The sequence below is a fragment of the Macrotis lagotis genome, chromosome 1, assembly GCF_037893015.1.
Source record: "Macrotis lagotis isolate mMagLag1 chromosome 1, bilby.v1.9.chrom.fasta, whole genome shotgun sequence".
Lineage (NCBI taxonomy): Eukaryota > Metazoa > Chordata > Mammalia > Peramelemorphia > Peramelidae > Macrotis > Macrotis lagotis.
The window spans coordinates 841,294,621-841,313,439 of NC_133658.1; the positions used below are offsets into that span (position 1 = coordinate 841,294,621).

The window sequence follows — 18,819 nt, forward strand, 5'->3', positions numbered from 1 at the left end:
AAAACAAAGGGATGATATTTGTACATAAGATAAATTCATAAATGCACTCTAATTTTAAATAAATATTTTAAGTGAAGAAAAAATCAATAAACATATTTTTAAAAGCTAACATTTCACATGGCACAAGTAATTTTGCAGGCATGAAGAAAGGCATGAGTAAGATCTGCTAGGCTGAAAATCATTTAGCACCTATAAGTGATGTCACACCATGATTAATGGTTGAAGCATATTGTAGAATATAACTTTAAAGATGGTGATGATATCATATCTCTTTGTATTCAAGCATCAAATTCAGTTCTTTCCCTCAGCATATGATTAATAAATGTTTTTTGAATTAAATTGAAAAAATATTCATGTATGATGTAATGTAATCATGAATAATGAAGTGTGTATATGAAAACATAGGAGAGAGAAGAAGCCTGTGAAACAGAGACTATTTTTTTAAAGGAAGAAATAAGGAAGTTCATGTTCCCAGTGTCCTGACCAAGAAAAAGAAATGAAATAAAGGAAAAGCAAAATAATGAGGTTAACAGAATGAAAGCAGTTGGCGAGGGTCCTGCAAGTTATATTAGACCAACAAGGAATAGACCATATGTTATACTGAACAGGGTTATCAGTAATCATGACAGAAGATTATATTATGTTAGGAAAATATAAATAGGAGTTAGGACCACCAGGGATTGACATTTCCAAGTAAGAAATAAAGAGAAATGTGTATGAGGTGATGAAATCTAGTATTAAGGAGAGTTACCTATATAGCATGAGACTCTTGTCTGTTTAGTGGAGGTGAGATGACTAGACATGACAGGATGCATGTCACATAAACTTATCTGATCTAGGCATAGGTATTTATATTAACAATAGATTCCTTAATAAATCTTCCTTTAAAATATATTAAACATGATTGTACCAGATTATTCACAGCCATGGTGAGGGGAGAGGAAAATGAGAGTGGTAGAAAAATGTGGAATTTATAAACAGGCAAATAAATGACTTGAAAATCTACCTTTGCTTATAATTGAAAAAATAAAATGAAATTATAAAGAAAAAAATGGAATCTTCCTTAATCTTAAAGAGTTTCCTCTGATATCAGAGAATTCACACAGTCTACTGGGAAATAAAATACTTTTTTTCTTTCAGAGATGTCTATGATGTAGACTTGGACAACTAGGTGGCTATGATGTAGACCTGGACAGCAGTGCATAGAGCATTGACTGCATCCAAGGCTATCGCCAATGGTCCTGATTCATATCTGATCACTGTACCCAGAAGGTTCTGGATGAGAAAATGAGGCCAGATAGATCCCCATCCCCCCAAATCAATTCATTTGCTTGTCTTGGCATCACTACCCTGTTATTCATCTTCTTCGAAATTAAAGGGGAGCTTAGAAATTAAAGGGTGCAGTGGATAGAGCAGGGGCCCTGGAGTCAGGAGTACCTGAGTCCAAATTTGGCCTCAGACACTTAATAATTACCTAGCTTCCTGACCTTGGACAAGTCATTTAACCCCATTGCCTTGCAAAAACTGAAAGAAAGAAAGAAAGAAAGAAAGAAAGAAAGAAAGAAAGAAAGAAAGAAAGAAAGAAAGAAAGAAAGAAAGAACGAACTAGGATAAAGACATGCTTTAACTGAACATTTTTGTGCCCTCTTTTTGGTCAGGAGCTTCATGTTTACATACATTTTCCTAGGATCAAAGGACTTGAAGATTTAGAAAGATTGTGAAAGCATTAGAATTTATTCACTCAAATGCCACTTTTAGACTGGAAAGTGATCCCTGTCATCAGTGATTTGCTTCTAGAAGCATATATAATGTTTTAGAATATACTGTAAGAAAGTGATTTTCCTTCAATTTTCCATCAGAGGGCATGTTGGCTCTTACAAAATAGTTTTGATTCCCTTTAGGGCAGTTATCATTTGGCAATGGACAGTGTTAATTGTGATATAACTCTTTTGGTGGTAATGATCAATCACTTTTTTTAAGTTGTAGGCTTTATCAGAGACTAAGAGCCTACAGATTTGATTATTGTAGAATCTAGATAAGATTCACTAGGAAGACACAGATTTCTGTCCATTATTAATGCCCAAATGTACTTTTCTTCACCTCACATAAAAGAAGAATTAGAGTTCAGCAACTCCATAATGTTCTACTTAAAGTGGAGTCATCAAAGACAGAATAATGGTAATATGTAATCCCAGTGTATTTTGTATTAAAAAAGTATATCAAAGTCCCTTTGGCTAATAATTGTTCTTTTTTGAAGGGTTTTAATTTTATCTAATGTAAGCAATCAAATCCTGACAATATCTAGGGATTATGGTGAGACGCTTGGAAACACAATTAATATCTTTTTTTTATTCTCAGTTTTCTCTTCTGTAAAATGGGAATACTATTAGGATCAACTTCCTTGTTAGTATTACCAAAAAAGGTAGTCTTTGAAATCATAAGAATGATAAAAGCTGACTTTGTTTTTACTATTTCACATACTGAAATGCATCTTAAAATCTTTAATTTATTTGATTGTACAAGTACAACATTTCCCATATTTTTTGCCTCCATGGGGAGAGTGGTAGAACATTTGGAACTCTCAAACTTACAAAATGGATGAATGGTGAAAACTGCTTTGCATATAATTGGAAAAATAAAATAAAATAATTAAATCTTTAATTCATTTATACCTGAAGTTAATTAAGTCTGAAGTTATGATTACTTCCTTTCCCTCAATATTTAAGTTGGATAACTTGAATCATTCTTTAAATGTGACATGACTTTCTCAAAGAAACAAACAAGTAGTGTAAAATCATTCCAAGTCCAGCTTTTCCTGAATACAAGCACACCATGCCTAGGATGACTATGTGAACTCTATTCTGATTCTCAGACTCTGTTATTAGCATATGATCCTCCATCACCCTGTCCTCTGTCGGCCCCAAATCTGTGCTCACCTGGAGGGACACAAGACAAGAATTTCAGTATGAAAGGACTGATGCTGATGTACTGGAATATCTGGAACTTTGTACTGGAGTTGCAATAAGAGACAAGATGAAGGTCTGAGGTGAATCTTGCCAAGATGTCTTCTCAAGGAAAATTCGAAATTGTTGTTAGGGAGAACACCTTGTTTTCTAGAGGACTCTTGTGCAGGAGCAAGTCAGGTTATCCCCAGGCTGAAGCTGCATCATGACATAGACTCAAAATCACCTTCTTTGAGAATGACCTAACAACTGAAGCAATTAACCACAATCAGTGTAAAGTATTTTCTCCTGACTAACCTTTGCTTCCTGGTACCTTATTAAGGCTTTTTGAAACTGTGGTTTCCTTTCCTGGGAAGAGGCTAAGTTTTTGCTTCTTTTTTAAAAATATTATCACTAATAGACTTTCTCTTCCCTCCCCACAGCCTCCTGATTCCTTGGGTTCTGTGGTCCAATGGTCCTAGTCCCTATTGTGAGTAGTGGTAGGGAGGTCCTTTGCATGGTACCATCACAGGGTTTTGTATCCAGGCATAGTGGTGGGGACTAGGCTGCAGAAACTTAAGGGTAGCCCTCCCACTTACCCAAGAGCTATCTTTCTTTTCCAAGTGCAAATGATAAAATCCAATTCTCATGAAGAGTATATCTTCTTGTTTCAATTTTCCTTTCCTTTATTTTTGAAGGCTTTTTAATACTTTGAAAATTTCTGTTCATTATTCATTATTAGGCAACTTCAAATTAGAGACAAGGGTTTAGTTATGTTTGATTTTTTCTTTGGGTACCCAATCTGCTACTTCCAGTGAGATAAAGGGATGTTGACTTGAAATAGAGTGGAAAAGTCCACTTAGTTTTCTCTTTATCTTGCATTTCCTACCCTCATCACTTGCATTCAATGCTAATATTTTCACCAGTTTTCCAATTTTCCTTCTTATTTGAGATGAATTTTGTTAACAAACTAATCTATGTGAAGAACAAATGGTGGAAAGGCAGTGGAAGAAAAAGCCCCACATTAATATATTTTTGATGGAGCTATGTGTTGGTGTAGCCATTCTGGGAATTTGGAAAAGCACTTCAAAACAACTAAGTTGTGCTTACCTTTTACCCTTGACACCTGTGTTTGGTCTATACGTAAAAATTGTCAATGATAGAAGAACAAGTGATATATGCAAAATCAGATTTATAGGTGTTTGATTTTTGCTTTCTAAGTGAGAAAATGCAAGGGTATGCAACAATTAGAGGATTACTAAAGAAATTATTGTAAAATAACAATAACTGCATTCATAGAATACTTTGTGATTTGCAAGTTGATTTTAAAACACTATGATCTAGACCCAGGTATGGGCAAAGCAATAGTGTACTCTCTCAATGTGAACAAAGAGACTCCTATATTCTCCTTCTGATCAGATGTTCTACCCCCCCCCCCACCCTTACCATATTTGGGCTGAGAGTTCAAGAAGCAGCTTCTGCTATACTGCTGTCTCCCAAGTCCTTTTTTCTGGTTGATTAGACTGGGTCTGTACTAGTGCTCCACTGTGTTCCACTCTCACCCTGCTGTAATCGATCTTTCCTGCTGACCTTTGAAGTAGTCTTCAGCTGGAAAATTATTTTACTAGTCTTTTAGTGGGTTCTGTCTCTTTAGAATTTGTATAGAGTTATTATTTAAACATATTTGAAGGGGTGTTTGGGAGAGCTCATGGAAGGCCTTTTACTCTGCCATCTTAGGTATATGTCCTAAATGGGTTTATGTTATAATGAGAAAATTAGAAGTTACCATAAAGAAAGCATTATAAAAAGAAGGTCCCTATATGCACCAAAATATATGTGGTAATGTTTTTGTATTTGAATAAATTGTAGGGAAATCATATAAACATCATTTGGGGAATGACTAAATAAATTATGGTATATAGTTTTAGTTGAATGTTAACAAAAGTATAAATTTAATGAAGTTAGAGAAGTATAGAACATTTTAGATGATTTGATTCAGAATCCATTTTCAGACATTTTCAGTTCCTATTGTGATGGCTTAGAGAGAAGAAAATTTAAAATGGTAGTGGAGTAAAGAATGCAATTTTATTTGGTTCCTAGAAAACAATATCATTAATTATTTAGAAAAAGTGGCAACATTCTATGGCAAAATGTAGCAATAAATTAAAATAAAGGGGTACCAAAGAGATGATTCATAAGTTTGGCAATGAATTCAGTCCCTTATATATAGTTTCATAAAAGGGTATCAAGTCAAGGAAAAACCATATGTGTGTGTGTGTGTGTGTGTGTGTGTGTGTGTGTGTGTAAGTATATATATATGATATAGATGAAGGTTCTAGTTTGTAGGACTTTGGGAATCAAAGTAGAGAGGTCTTTCAAATGGAAATCCCTAGAAAAATGGTTCTCAACAGAGTATTTAGTCCCTAAATTTTACAAGTCAAATGTTAGTTATTCCATCATAACAGTTAATTAATGTAATTGTATTCATTTGGCTTTATGCTTCTAATATAAGGTTCCCACATGGGAACTCTGATAAATATGCAACATTGACTTATGATTCAATCCTTTCCCACCCACATCCCATAAATAGTCCTTTTCTCCTGTGTGGACTCTATGATGACTTTTAACAGTTTCTCTTCCCAGATTCTTCACATATATATGGAAGTTTTCCCTTCTGTAAATTCTCCTATGAATATGAAGAAAATGTTTTGAACATGATCTCTTTCCACAATCTTCACATATGTTGGTTTTCTCTTCTGTGAACATTAGTTACCACCCTTTGTCATAATCTTTCACACATTTATTACATGCATGAGGCTTCTCTTCTTTGCAAATCAACTGATGAGCAACTAAACTTCTCATAATGACACTAATCATTGGGGGCTCATGCAGAAAGTACAAATCAGGTAACCCCGAAGCAGGTCTCACATTGTTAAAGATGAAGTTGAATCAAGATATAGACTCCATATCACCTCCTTTGAAAAATTCTTAACATTAGAAGCAATTAACCAAAATCAATGTAAGGCAGTTTCTCCTGATTAAACCACTTTCTGGTGCCTTATTAAGTCTTATTAAAGGGGTGGCTAGGTGCTGCAGTGGATAAAGCACCGGCCCTGGAGTCAGGAGTATCTGGGTTCAAATCTGGTCTCAGACAAGCCACTTAACTCTATTTGCCTTGCAAAAACCTAAAAGAAGCCATCAGGCAGGCATAAGTCTTATTGAGCTTGTAGCCTCCATTCCTAGGATGAGGATTTTTGGTTGTTTTTTTTTAAATGTTGTTATTCATAGACTTTTCTCTTCCCTGCCCACAGCCTCTTGCTTCCCTGTGTCCTGTGGGCCCCACGATCCTAGTCCTCATTGAAAAATAGTGGTAGGGAAGTCCATTGCTTGGAATCATCAAAAGTGTTGTGCATCCAGGCATAATGTTGGAGGACTAGACTGCAGAAACTTAAAGAGAATCCCTCCTACTTACTCTAGGGCTATTTCTTTTCAAAGTGCAATTGAGCAAATCCAATTCTAATGAGGAGGAATTCATCATGTTCCAATTTTCCTTTAATTTATATCTGAAGATTCTTCCCTACTTCCAGAATTTCTGTTCATCACTGGCACCACTAGACAACTTCAAATTAGAGATAAAAGTGTAGTTAGTTATGTATGGTTTTCCTCTGGAACTCAATCCACTACTCTCAATGAGATCTGGGAATGTGGACATGGGGTAGGGCGGACAAGTGCACTTATTATTGTTAGTTTCCTCTTTTTCCCCCCCTTTGGTTTTTATAAGGCAGTGGGGTTAAGTGACTTGCTCAAGGTCACACAACTAAGTAATTATTAAGTGTCTGAGGTTAGATTTAAAATCAGATCCTCCAGCTTCAAAAACCAGTGCCCTACCCACTGTGTCACCTAGCTGCCCTTTAGTTTTCTCTTTATCTTGTATTTTCTACTCTCATTACTTGAATTCGATGTTAATCTTTTTTCCAATTTTACTATGTTCCTTTTTATCTGAGATGAATTTTGTAATCAAACTAATCTATGTGAGGGACAAATTTTGAATAGCTATGGGGAAAAATAGCCAATTGATAAACTATTTATGGAGCTATATCTTAGTGCAGCCATACTGGAAATTTGGAACTGCACCTCAAAATCATTAAATTGTGCTTACCCTTTATCCCTGACATCTCTACTTTGACTGTACTGCAAATGTTATCAAAGATAGGAAAAAGTAATACATACACAGTCATATTTATAGGTGCTTGTTTTGTGGTTATCAAACTGGACAATGAAAGGGTATTGAACAATTAAAGTATTGTGGAATAAATTATTTTAAAGTAACAATACTTGAAGTTTATAAAACACTTTATGCTTTTCACTTTGATTTTAAAAATCATATTTTATCCTCACAGTTTTTATGAAAGTTAGGTGATATTATTATCCTCATTTTACAAATCAGGCAACCAAGAGAGAGGTTAATTGATTTGTTGTGGACCAAAGAACTTGTTACGGATTTGAAGCCACATTCAACCAGGTCCTGTTATCTACTGTACTTTAAGGAATAATGAAATGATGGTTTCAGGGAAACCTTGGGGAGACTTGGATAAGTTGATGCACACTAAGGTAAGCAGATGCAGAATAAATTGATAGAGATATTGATAGAAATATGGGTATAAATATATAAAGATATCTTTGTCTTTACTGTACACAACTGCTTAACATATCAACAATCTGTGCAAGCTAAATTTGGAGATCCCTATAGCTGCCACAAACTACAGAAACATCCCTGACAGCTCAAGAGCCACTTTAAGCAGCATCTGCAGGCTCAAGACTTTACTCAGAACATTCTAAACATCTTGCTCCGAGACTTATTGTGTCTAGAGATTTCTCCCTTAAAATCCCCTCCCTGCTTTTAAGCTTCTAAATACTACTAATATCTAACCCTTTTCCATAGTACCATTGACAATACACACACACACACACACACACACATAAACGAACACACTATGAGACTATGGGAACCAGGAAAAGTCATTGATCAAAAGGATTGAAGTCTAGAGGAAGAACTGTGATCTGATGAACATGATTAAGTTTGATGAGTTTAATTATAACCTGGAGGGTACCAATAGCATCATGACTTCTGAGTTTTTGAGGGGAAACCATGGATTAATAAGTGGGAAGTAACAATTAAGACCTCATGGAATCTCCATGGAATGTCTGAATGCTTTTTAACCTGAGCTGCATTAATACAATAATATAAGATTTTGCAAGTAATTTATCTTAATTACATATAAGTTATATTCATTTGGGAAATTTTCACACATTTGCAGAATGGAAGGAATTTTTTAATCTGTAGGAGCAACTAGTAAGATGCTTAAAGGGTCCAGGTATAGAGATTTTGGTGGATGGGTTAATGGTAGGATACCCAGTGAAGAAACAAGGTAGTGTTAATCTAGGAAACTAGGGATGTGATTACTTGACAAAGAAAAAATGTCCATTTATATTGACTAGTGTCAGCAGATAAATAATAAAAAGACCAATAATGAATAACTGGCTAAAACAGTTTTAGGTCCCTAATTTTATTGTTTCATGTTGAAAATCAAGAAATTTAAAAGATTTTATTTAAAGCAAACTTGAAGTATTAGCTTTCTAGGCATACTTTTCCAAAAACAATCATGAATGACTCCCACCACATGTAGCTGAAGATAAATACCCAGAAGTAAAAGAGTATTTGAAATGTTGTTTGTGTATGTTGCTGTTTTCTTTACATTATATATATAATATTATATATATATATATATTAAAAATATATATGCATTCATAGATAGATGCTATATATAGATACATACATAAATATTTGATAGTTTGTATGTTTATTATATGTATCCATATAGGCACATGTTTATATGTAAAATCTATCATCTATGTCTATATCATGAACATATAGAATTGAATGTAACAAACTTACTGTTTTGATTATGGCATGCTGTGAGATAAACAGCTTAGAAATTTTAGCCATCAATATTAAAGAAAATAAGAACTAATGGAATTCTCTTGGGAAACTGCAAAGTTCTTTCATGATTTCTAATTTATTACTAAAACAAAGGTCCACCTTTTGAATAATCTCCTGGCATTTGTTTTTTGTGTATATTTGAAATATATAAATATATTTGGGTATGTATTTCTGCCTATGTGTGAAATAATACAAAAGTCTATAGTTTGAATAATTGAGCATGAATGTCCCTCAGATAGGAAAATGGAGAGGAACCTAGTGCATATGAACCAGTTGGAAGAATGAAGGAAGACTCAGGAAATGGATGTCTCCATCAAAGTATTCTCAAAACATATGAGCTGCTCATGGAGATAGAGGTAGGAAACTTAGGGGAAGAAATGGGTGAGCTCTAAACAACATAGGGAAGTATTGATGAGTTGTGATCTGCCAATTGGGAGGCAACATCTCAGTATATTTGCATGGTACATTTCACTATTTCAGGGATAACAGTGAAATAAAAATTTGGTTATGGAATTCCTTTGTTGGAAGGGTTACTCAGAAAATCCCAGCACTTTGTTCATTTTGACAAGGAAGATAAGCTTTCTGTGTTATAGTTGTCATCAGCTATTGTTCAATAATGAAAGGTAGAACAATGTCTCTCAAGCTAAAAAATTCTGATGACTTCCTGGGAGGAGTGATCAAGGATCACCTAAACAAGTCTCCTAATCTGACCTTTTACTTATCAACATAGATTAATTTATTAATTTCAATTGACTAATATCTGGGCAGAATGATTATACTGTCAAAATCTGGATCCTCAGAGGATCTAACAGGAACTTTCTGAGAAGCACAAATACCTACAAGGTGGTAGGAGCATTCAGGAACTAGGAAGATAGCCAAGGTAGACACTTTTCATATATGCCTTGCATCAGGCTGTCTGAAACAACACTTTGCCACCATCAAGAGTGGTGTTTCAAGTGAGGGAGAAGTTGAAAGAAAAGAAGATTATAGCCTCATTACATTTTAAGCCAGGAAGAATATTGAAAGAAATAGATGATGATGTTCATTGTTAAGACCTTGGATAGTTGACAGAGTTCTGTTAAGAATCTTGGCTTTTGTTAAGGAGGCTCACAAGGCAGCAGACCAGATCCTAGTTACAGAAAGTCTGGACAACTTGCCTACCTATAAAACAGCTTCTGACTTGTAATTATCGTGTAAAGATAATTCAATACAATCACACATTTCTATTGGTTGGTTTCCTACAGGGAAAGATTAAATGTAGGAGGCTTTATTGGATTCTATTGTACCTATCAGCCTACTAAAACAGCTTGATTCCCACAGTGGATCAGAACTAGATATTTTAAGACAAAAAGAAAAATGTGAAATATATCCTAACAACCAAGTCAAAAGATGGGAGAGAACTAAATCCATAAGCAAAACCATTTGTGCTTATTACTTCAACCAAAGGATTCCCTGGAGTGGAGCTATACCATATTTCCCCATGTAAAAGATGCACCTTAATTTGGGGGCCCTAAATTTGAAAAACATGCATCACAAAAGTTATTGAACTCAGGCTTTATTCATCTTGAAATTCAAGGTCTGGGGGGCTAGGTGGTGCAGTGGATAGAGCACCAGCCCTGGAGTAAGGAGCACCTGAGTTCAAATCCAGGCTCAGACACTTAATAATTACCTAGCTGCGTGGTCTTGGACACTTAACCCCATTGCCTTGCCAAAAAGAAACCTAAAAAAAAAAAGAAAAGAAATTAAAGGATCTTCTGCTCCTAGCTTTCAGGCATCTTTTGGACAAGTCTGGTGGATGGACACATGCTTAGTCCATTCAGTTTCATGAACCTGAAGCACCCATTGTGTCCTACTTTGAAATCAGTCACTTCTTTTTCATGAGCAATTCTTCTTGCCTACTGCTGAACCATCTTTGTGAACACAGGAATTCCAATGGCCCTTTGCCCTTCAAGCCATCTCTTCAATTCCCTCTCAGGCCATTTTTCTGATTTGTCTCTCATGACCTTCTTCTACCGGGGCATTTTCAGTAGGGTTTCTTCTTCCTGTAGCCAGTCTCAGATTGTTTTCTCAGTTGGAGGAGGCCCAGACTTACATTCAGCAGCACAATATTCATTCACTTTTGCCGACTAGATTTCTTTGAATTTGAATTCAACACGGTACGAAAATCTTTTCTGAGCAATTTCTGGGCAGAAAGTGACAAAATGTAACCTAATAGACTTGTAAAAAATGTGAAACAATGAACACAAAGACAAGCACAAAATAGTACGAAATGAAAGTAAAAAAAAATCTACAACCACTCTATAAGACACTCCCAGTTTATGATTCCAATTTTTTTGGAAAAGGGTGCATCTTATACATGGGGAAAGATGGTACTCCTTGGAACATAGTAGCTACCAATCTGGCTACCTTAAGGTTTCAGGTGCAGACAGACAAAACCATTATTGTAAAAGAGGACCATGATCAGTTCCTTAGCTTTCACTAGGACAGCTCTAAGGACAGACAAGTCAGTAGGTTTTAGTAGGATCAGCAATAACCAAATGTGGAGAAACAGTTATATTTGTAATGAGATGATAAAGCTAAGGTTAAGTCAACGAGCCTTTTTTAAGTCTCTACTTTGTATCAGGCTTTGAGTTAAGTATCTGAGACCAAAGAAAACCAAAAGTCAAGTCCAGTCTTTAAAGAACACAAAACCTAAATGGGGGAGACAACATGCAAACAAAATAGTAAACCAAAGTAAAGAGAAGATAATTTGGACGTTTTACATATGCAATATTTCTCAGGATAATGTGGGCCCCAAATTTATGTGTTTGTGTGTGTATATTTATTTATATAGAGATTTAAAATTTCAGATTGTGAATCAGAAAGTAGAAGAGAATTACAAAAAATACATATATGTGCACTTTTATGTCTTCACAGAAATATATAAATATTTAAATAAATACAGACATCAGCTATCTCCTATTTTAAGTATGCCTGCTATTATTATTAAGTGTGCTTATCATTATTTTTGGTGTTGCAGTTTTTTCTTCTGTATTGGTATTATGTCTTTATTGCAGATAAATTTAAATGTATTAGTTTTTTATTAGAGTAGCACTTAGGACATAGCAGGCACTTGATAAATGTTTATTGAGTGACTATTAACTATGTGTTATAGTTTTTCTATTTTACTGAAAGGTATTGTTTAGTGGAATGTGTGTTGTTATTCAGTCTATTCCAATGCTTCCTGTAGACCATACCATAAATGGGATTTTCTTAGCAAGTACTGAAATGGTTTGCTGATATTTCCTTTTCCAAAGAATTGAGTCAGAGATTAAAGGACTTCTAACAGGGTCTCACTGTTAGTTAAGTGTTTACGGATAGATTTGAACTGTTTTTCCTGACTCCAGACCCAGGGTTCTATCCTCTGAATCATCTTACCACCCCATAATAGGTCTACCATTGATTTTATTGCTACACATAAGTGCTTTTCTTTTATGGAAATTCATTTATATTGCAAAATGGACATATAATAGATTCATCAGGTAATTTAGACTTGTTCTAGGCATTTTCCTATTCTTAACACTCTCAAAAGTTAGACTCTCTTTTCTGATTTTTTAACCATAATATTAGTTCATGCTTATCAACTCTGATAAGCCTCATATTTTAAATATTGTTAAACTTTTAACTAATTTGGATTTATGCTCTTTTTTAATATTACATTAATTCTTATACCTATTGCTACTTCCACTCATGCCCAGGTAGAAAACTCTGTTTAAAAAATGTATTATTTTTTGTTTTTTATTCAAAAAAGTAAGGAAAAAAACATTTCAGCAAAACAGGCATATAAGCTTTACATAATAGTATATTCAGTATTTTATATCCATAGATTGCCATATTTAGAATGAAAGGAGGGAAATACACATTTTCAATTATTCTCTAAGCTGAATATTTGACACTCATCTTCAAGCCACTAATGTGGAGTTCATGAAGTTTCTTATTCTGAAATCTTGGCAAAAATTGGTGAGACAGTCATTCTCTGGATCCAATTTCTGTGTTGATGCTATATGTCCATGTATTCATAATATATACTACACAGTGTTTGGTTTATTAATATACGCTTACACTTTTCTTTCCTTCTTGCTGTCTTACTATCTTACTGTCATTGTTTTCATCCCTGTTAAAAAGATTATTTTATTGTATCCATTATTTATTTATTCATTGGCAATATAATGAATTATTAGCAATGACATCCTCTTCTTCCATGTGTACCATATAGAAAATTGACAGGAATACTAAGAAGTTGAGTGACTTCTCCGTTCATTATGCAAACTCAAATTTAAATTGTAGTTTCTTTTCTTGGCAGTTTTAGAGAGAGGTATGTTAGAGAAGTAAGCTAAAACTATTTCCTGATTTCTGGCAGATTCTAGACACTAATTCTCTTCTACTTTCTGTTTCACCATCTAATTAAAAGTGTTCTTTCAAGAATAATTAGTATCACAATCTTTTCTCTGTATATATATATTAGCAACAAGTCCTAATGGAGGAGAAGACCTGAATTGCCCTGTCCTGAATCTGCTTTGTCTTTACTCCATAAATGATGGGGTTGAGCATGGGAGGCACCACAACATAGAGGTTGGCCACTAGGATATGGACATGGCGAGGAATGGTATTGCCTCCAAAGCGGTGAGCAAAGAAAGAAAAAAAAGCTGGAGTATAGAACATGAGAATAACACAAATATGGGAGCCACAGGTGTTAAGAGCCTTGAGTCTGGCAGACCAGGAAGGTATGTTGAAAACAGCATGAAGGATCAATGAATAGGAAATAATGATGAACAACACATCCAGACCTGTGGACAACAGGGCCATGGTCAGACCATAGATGATATTGACTTTGATGTTGTCACAAGCCAACCTAGCTATGCCCATGTGTTCACAGTAGGAGTGACGAATGATGTTTTGTCCACAGTAAGTAAGTCGGTACACCAGAAAGATGAAAGGAAAGCAAATGAGAAAACTCCTAACCACAGCTGCCAGCCCAATCTTCCCAATGACTGAGGGTGTCAGGATGGTGGTATATCTCAGTGGATAACAGATAGCCACATAACGATCAAATGCCATGGCAAGCAGAATAGCTGATTCTGCCACAAAGATGAGATGAATAAAGAACATTTGGGCTACACAGCTGCCAAAGGAGATTGTTCCAGAATGAAACCAGAAAATGACTAGCATTTTGGGTGCCGTGGTTGTAGAGAGCAGGACATCTGCCAGGGCCAGCATAGAGAGGAACAAGTACATAGGCTCATGGAGGCTGCGCTCAGTGATAATAAGGAATATTAAGAAGCTATTGCCAATAATGGCTACAAGATACATTGAACAAATGAGAACCGAGATCCAGGTATGTGAATCTTCCAGTCCTGGAATACCAATTAGAATGTACTTGATGTCTTGGAGGTTGGTATTATTGATAGGAGAGGACATCATATCTTATTGTCTCCTTTAACCTGATAGCTGAAAATAAATAAAATACAATTCAGTGTAATTTTTTAACAGAAAACTTACCTGATATGAGAGATGGAGTTCATTGGTTCCTTCTTATGCCTACTCTACTGTTTGTTAGAAATAGAGAAATCAAGGCATTAGTCTGAATATTGTAGCTTCTTTACATGCCTAGCATCTTCTCCCCTCGAACCTTTGTCTCTTGCGTTCTCTCCAGTACCAGCTAAGATCCGACCTTGTGCAAGGAGACTTTCCTGATTCGCTTTAATTCTAGTACTTGCCTCTGATGATTATTTCCAATCTCTCCTCTTTATATCCCATTTGTACTTAATTTTTTGTTTGTTTTGCATTATATTTGTCTTTCTTCCCCATTAGACTATGTGCTTCTTGAAAGCAGGGAGATTTTTGTTTGCTTGGTTTTGTTTTATTTTGATTTTATTCATATCTCCATCACTTAGTACTGTGCTTAGCACAGAGCAGACAGTTAATAAATACTTATTGACTGACTGGCTGCCTTGAAACAAAGATTGCCTTTAGCTGCTATGGGAGATGCTAAACTATAACAGTAAAGACAATTCCTAATTTCTCCCTGTTCTCCCAGCAATGGTCCACCATTTTCCCCATTAAATCATTTCTCTAATTTAAATTCACTTCCATGATTCCAAAATAAAAAGATCACAGAATCCCAGGTCTAGAAAGGGTTTCAAATACTGTAGAGTTTAGCCTGTATCTGAATATGATTTTTTTCAATTAATTCAAGTCATCATCTAGATTTCTAAGGAAAGGGAGTCTTTTATTCCCCAAAGAAGTCAGTTGTGCTTTTGGGCACTTCTAATGCTTAGGAAGTTTTCCCAGACTCAATTCTAACATCTCTTCTATGAAACTGGTCTTCAAATATTAATTTTAAATAGAAGTAAAATGACTTAATGGATCAATTACTGGGACTGAAATCAGGAAGATGAAAATTCATAAGACATTTATAAACTGTATGACTCTGGTCAGGTCACTTATTGCCTCAGATTCACCTTGTACGGTTGTTGTGAGTATCAAATGAGGTAACATTTAAAAAGTACATATTAGGCACTTAATAAATGTTTGTTTCCTTCCTTTCTATGTAGACTTAAAACTATATTAAAACTTGAGAACATTGCATTTACTAATAGCTCCCATATCCTCTCACGTTCCCTTTGTTCTACTCTTCCCTTTTTACAATCTATATACTTTAGATTCTTCTAATTAGACCTCATGTGTTATAAACTCAAGGCCATTACTATTCTGGTTAATGTTTCATTTTTCAAGTTAATGGTATTAGTGTAAATTTATTTAGTTATCAAAAAATCTATTTTCTCTATTAACTCCTCCCTAGTGAAAAGAAAAAACAAAGTTTGTAATAATTATGCATTGTGAATCAAAGCACATTTATACATTGATCATATCAAAATTATATTTCTAATTCTTAACCCTGTGAGACTTCTTGTCAGATGGTGAGTATAATTCTATATTGCTGATTCTCTCAAACCATTACTTATTGTATAAACTTAAGTCTTCAAAATTTCAATGAATATTTGCTGTTGACTTACTGTGTGGTGAACATAGGGCTTTGAGTTTGCTGTTGAGCTAGATCTGAGTGGAAATCAAGAAGAGCCTAATAACAAAATTCACTTTTTTTAAATTTTGTGTGATACTTTTATTGAACTACATTTACTTTTTTCCAAAAAATTATCTAGTATTTTCTTTTTCCCCAGTTAGATGTAAAAACAATTTTAACATTTGTTTATAAAACTTTGAGTTCCAAATTCTCTCCCTCCCTCCCCAACCTCCCTCATTGAAAAAGCAAGTAATTTGATAAAGGGCAAACATATATAGTTATGCAAAATAGTTTTATAATAGTCATGTTGTGAAAAAAAAGACTCTTTCCCCTCCCATAAAAAAAGAAACTTCAAGATAAATAAAGTCTAAAAAGAGTATGCTTCAACCTATATTCAGACATCATCAGCTCTTTCTCTGGAGTTGAATAGCATGCTTCATCATAAGTACTTCAGAGCTGTCTTGGGTTACTGCTGAGGTTATTGTCTTGTGTTATTGCTGAGAAAAGCTGTCATTCACAACTGATTATCCTACTATATTGCTGTTACTTTGTACACAGTGCATCAGTTCTTGTAAGTTTTTACACATTTTTCTGAGAGTAACCTGCTCATCATTTCTTATAGTAGAATAACATTCCATCATAATCACATACCACAATTTTTTCAGCTGTTCCCCCACTGATGGGCAAGTCCTCAATTTCCATTTCCTTGGCACCAGAAAAGAGCTGCTATAAATATTCTTGTGCATATAGGTCCTTTTCCTTTTCATTTTTCATCTCTTTTAGAACACAGACATACTATTGGTGTTACTAGATCAAAAGGTATATATGGCTTTATAGTTCATTGGGCATCTTTCTAAATTGTTTTACAGAATGGTTGTATCGATTCACAACTTTACCAAGTCATTAATGTCTCATTTTCCCATTATTCCCTCCAACACTTGTCTTTTTCCTATTAGCCAATCTAGTAGGTATAAGGAAATACATCAGAATTGTTTTAATTTGAATTTCTCCAATCAATAGAAGAGTTAGACCTTTTTTAAAATATGATTATAGATAACATTGATAACTTGTCTGAAAACTGAATACAAGACATTGCATACAATTTTCTGAACTATAGGACCACTGGGGGAAAGGAGTGCTCTCTACTTCCTCTTTTCCCCTCATGGACCATTAGTAAGTAAGGTTGTGTTTGAGATTTGAAGACTTTTGGTTGTATCTTCCTTTCTCTATACTTCTGAACTTCGGAAATCTCACAAGACTGTACCAAAGGAAGGAAGGAGAGCAAGATTTTTTCCACTGGATCCTTTTGTATATACTCTCAGTTCTTACTTAGCACCCAAACCAAAAAACCCCAAAAGTGAGAGGACAAGAAACCCTAGTAGAATACCTGAAAACATGCTTAAGTGGAGAACTAGGCCCCTTCATTTCACATCATCATTACCTTTTGTCCAGAATCAGCCTCACACAGCCTCCATGAAGGTAACGTATCTATACTTTGAACACTGGTCCCTCATTATCACTCTTCTGACACTTCTGTTTGCCTAACTACAGAGTAATTGATGTCTTCTGGTGGCATCATCAGTTAAGAGACTATCTTCACTAATATGATGTCCCTTTATGCTCTGTTCTCTCTGCCATGTTCCTCTCTGCTGGCATCTCCACTAAGGTACTCTCTGCTTTCTGTTAATTTTTCCTGGACCTTTTTATTTGACTGCTAATTTAGAAATGAAAGTGCATATATTCAAAGAAAGAAGATGCTCTCCTTCCTTCCTTTGGCACAGTGTCTTGTGAGACTTCAAAAGTTCAGAATTGTGGAGGAAAGAAGATGAAAACAAGAGTCTCCAAATCTCAAACACAATCTTACCAAGGGCACTGGGGAGAAGAGAAAGTGGGGTCTACTCCCTCCCCCCAATAGTTCTATGGAACTCAGAGAATTATCCTGAACATCTTGTACTCAACAATAAGAAAAGAGAGTGAATTTCCATTAGGGACTTTCTGATGTTCTCACAGATCCAACTTATCAACCAATCAAAAGCCCCATATTCACTACATTGTAAGCAGTCAGAAACACTCCCTGGATATCTCTATAGGCTCTGAATTAGAATATGGAATCCATCCATTCCACATCATCATGAACTTCCAGAAGCAGAATCACTCAAGTTCATATGGTAGTTTGCACTCTTGGGAAATGATCATAATTAACCAATCTCCCATTATGTTATCAAAGTCCTTCATAAAATATGATGTGAAACTGAAGTTAGTATTCCAAATGCAGTCTGAACAGGCCAGAGAATGCCTGAAAAACAGGAGTCCAAGACAACATGAGACTATTTTAGGTCTTAGACTCCCAAATAAGACTACTGATTCATATGAAAGTGTTCAACCTATAGCTAAAAATTTCTCACATTCTCTTGGATCTTCTTTGAGCATCTCCATCAATCTCAAAGAACTACAGCAGAAGGACTGCAGGATGAAGTGTCAAAGGACATGAGTTCATAACCCAGCTCAACCATTTCCTAGTAGCCTGACTTGGGAGAGTCACTTAACTTCTCTGAACCTAATTATTTTTATCTGTAAAATGAAAGAATTATACTGGATAAATTATAGGACTCTTTAAATTCTAATTATGATTAAATAAAATTAAAACTCTGAGGGTCATCAGAGGTGATTTGATACACTCAGTACTTAAGAAAGAATCCTCTCCTCAAAGTCCTGAGATTGTAATATTCTAGTCTATGCATAAATACCTCCAGTGATTGGAGATGCTGACTCCACAAAGTAACCCTTTTGTTACTTATCCTTCTTTCTCAAAG

The 18,819-nt window shown here is 35.0% G+C and overlaps 1 protein-coding gene across 2 annotated transcripts; it reads right to left on the minus strand.

The window, feature by feature from the left end:
- Positions 1 to 13,443: 13,443 nt before the first annotated feature.
- LOC141489893 (olfactory receptor 52Z1P-like) lies at positions 13,444 to 18,492 on the minus strand. Of its 2 annotated transcripts, XM_074190254.1 has the most exons (2): positions 18,460 to 18,492; positions 13,444 to 14,358 (listed from the first exon to the last, which is right to left on the minus strand). In XM_074190254.1, exon 2 carries the CDS (start codon positions 14,290 to 14,292, stop codon positions 13,444 to 13,446), a length of 849 nt encoding a protein of 282 aa, XP_074046355.1. In that variant the 5' UTR covers positions 14,293 to 14,358; positions 18,460 to 18,492. The 2 variants fall into 2 exon arrangements, with proteins under 2 accessions (XP_074046355.1, XP_074046351.1); XM_074190250.1 differs by lacking the exon at positions 18,460 to 18,492 and having other exon boundaries at positions 13,444 to 14,403.
- Positions 18,493 to 18,819: the final 327 nt, after the last annotated feature.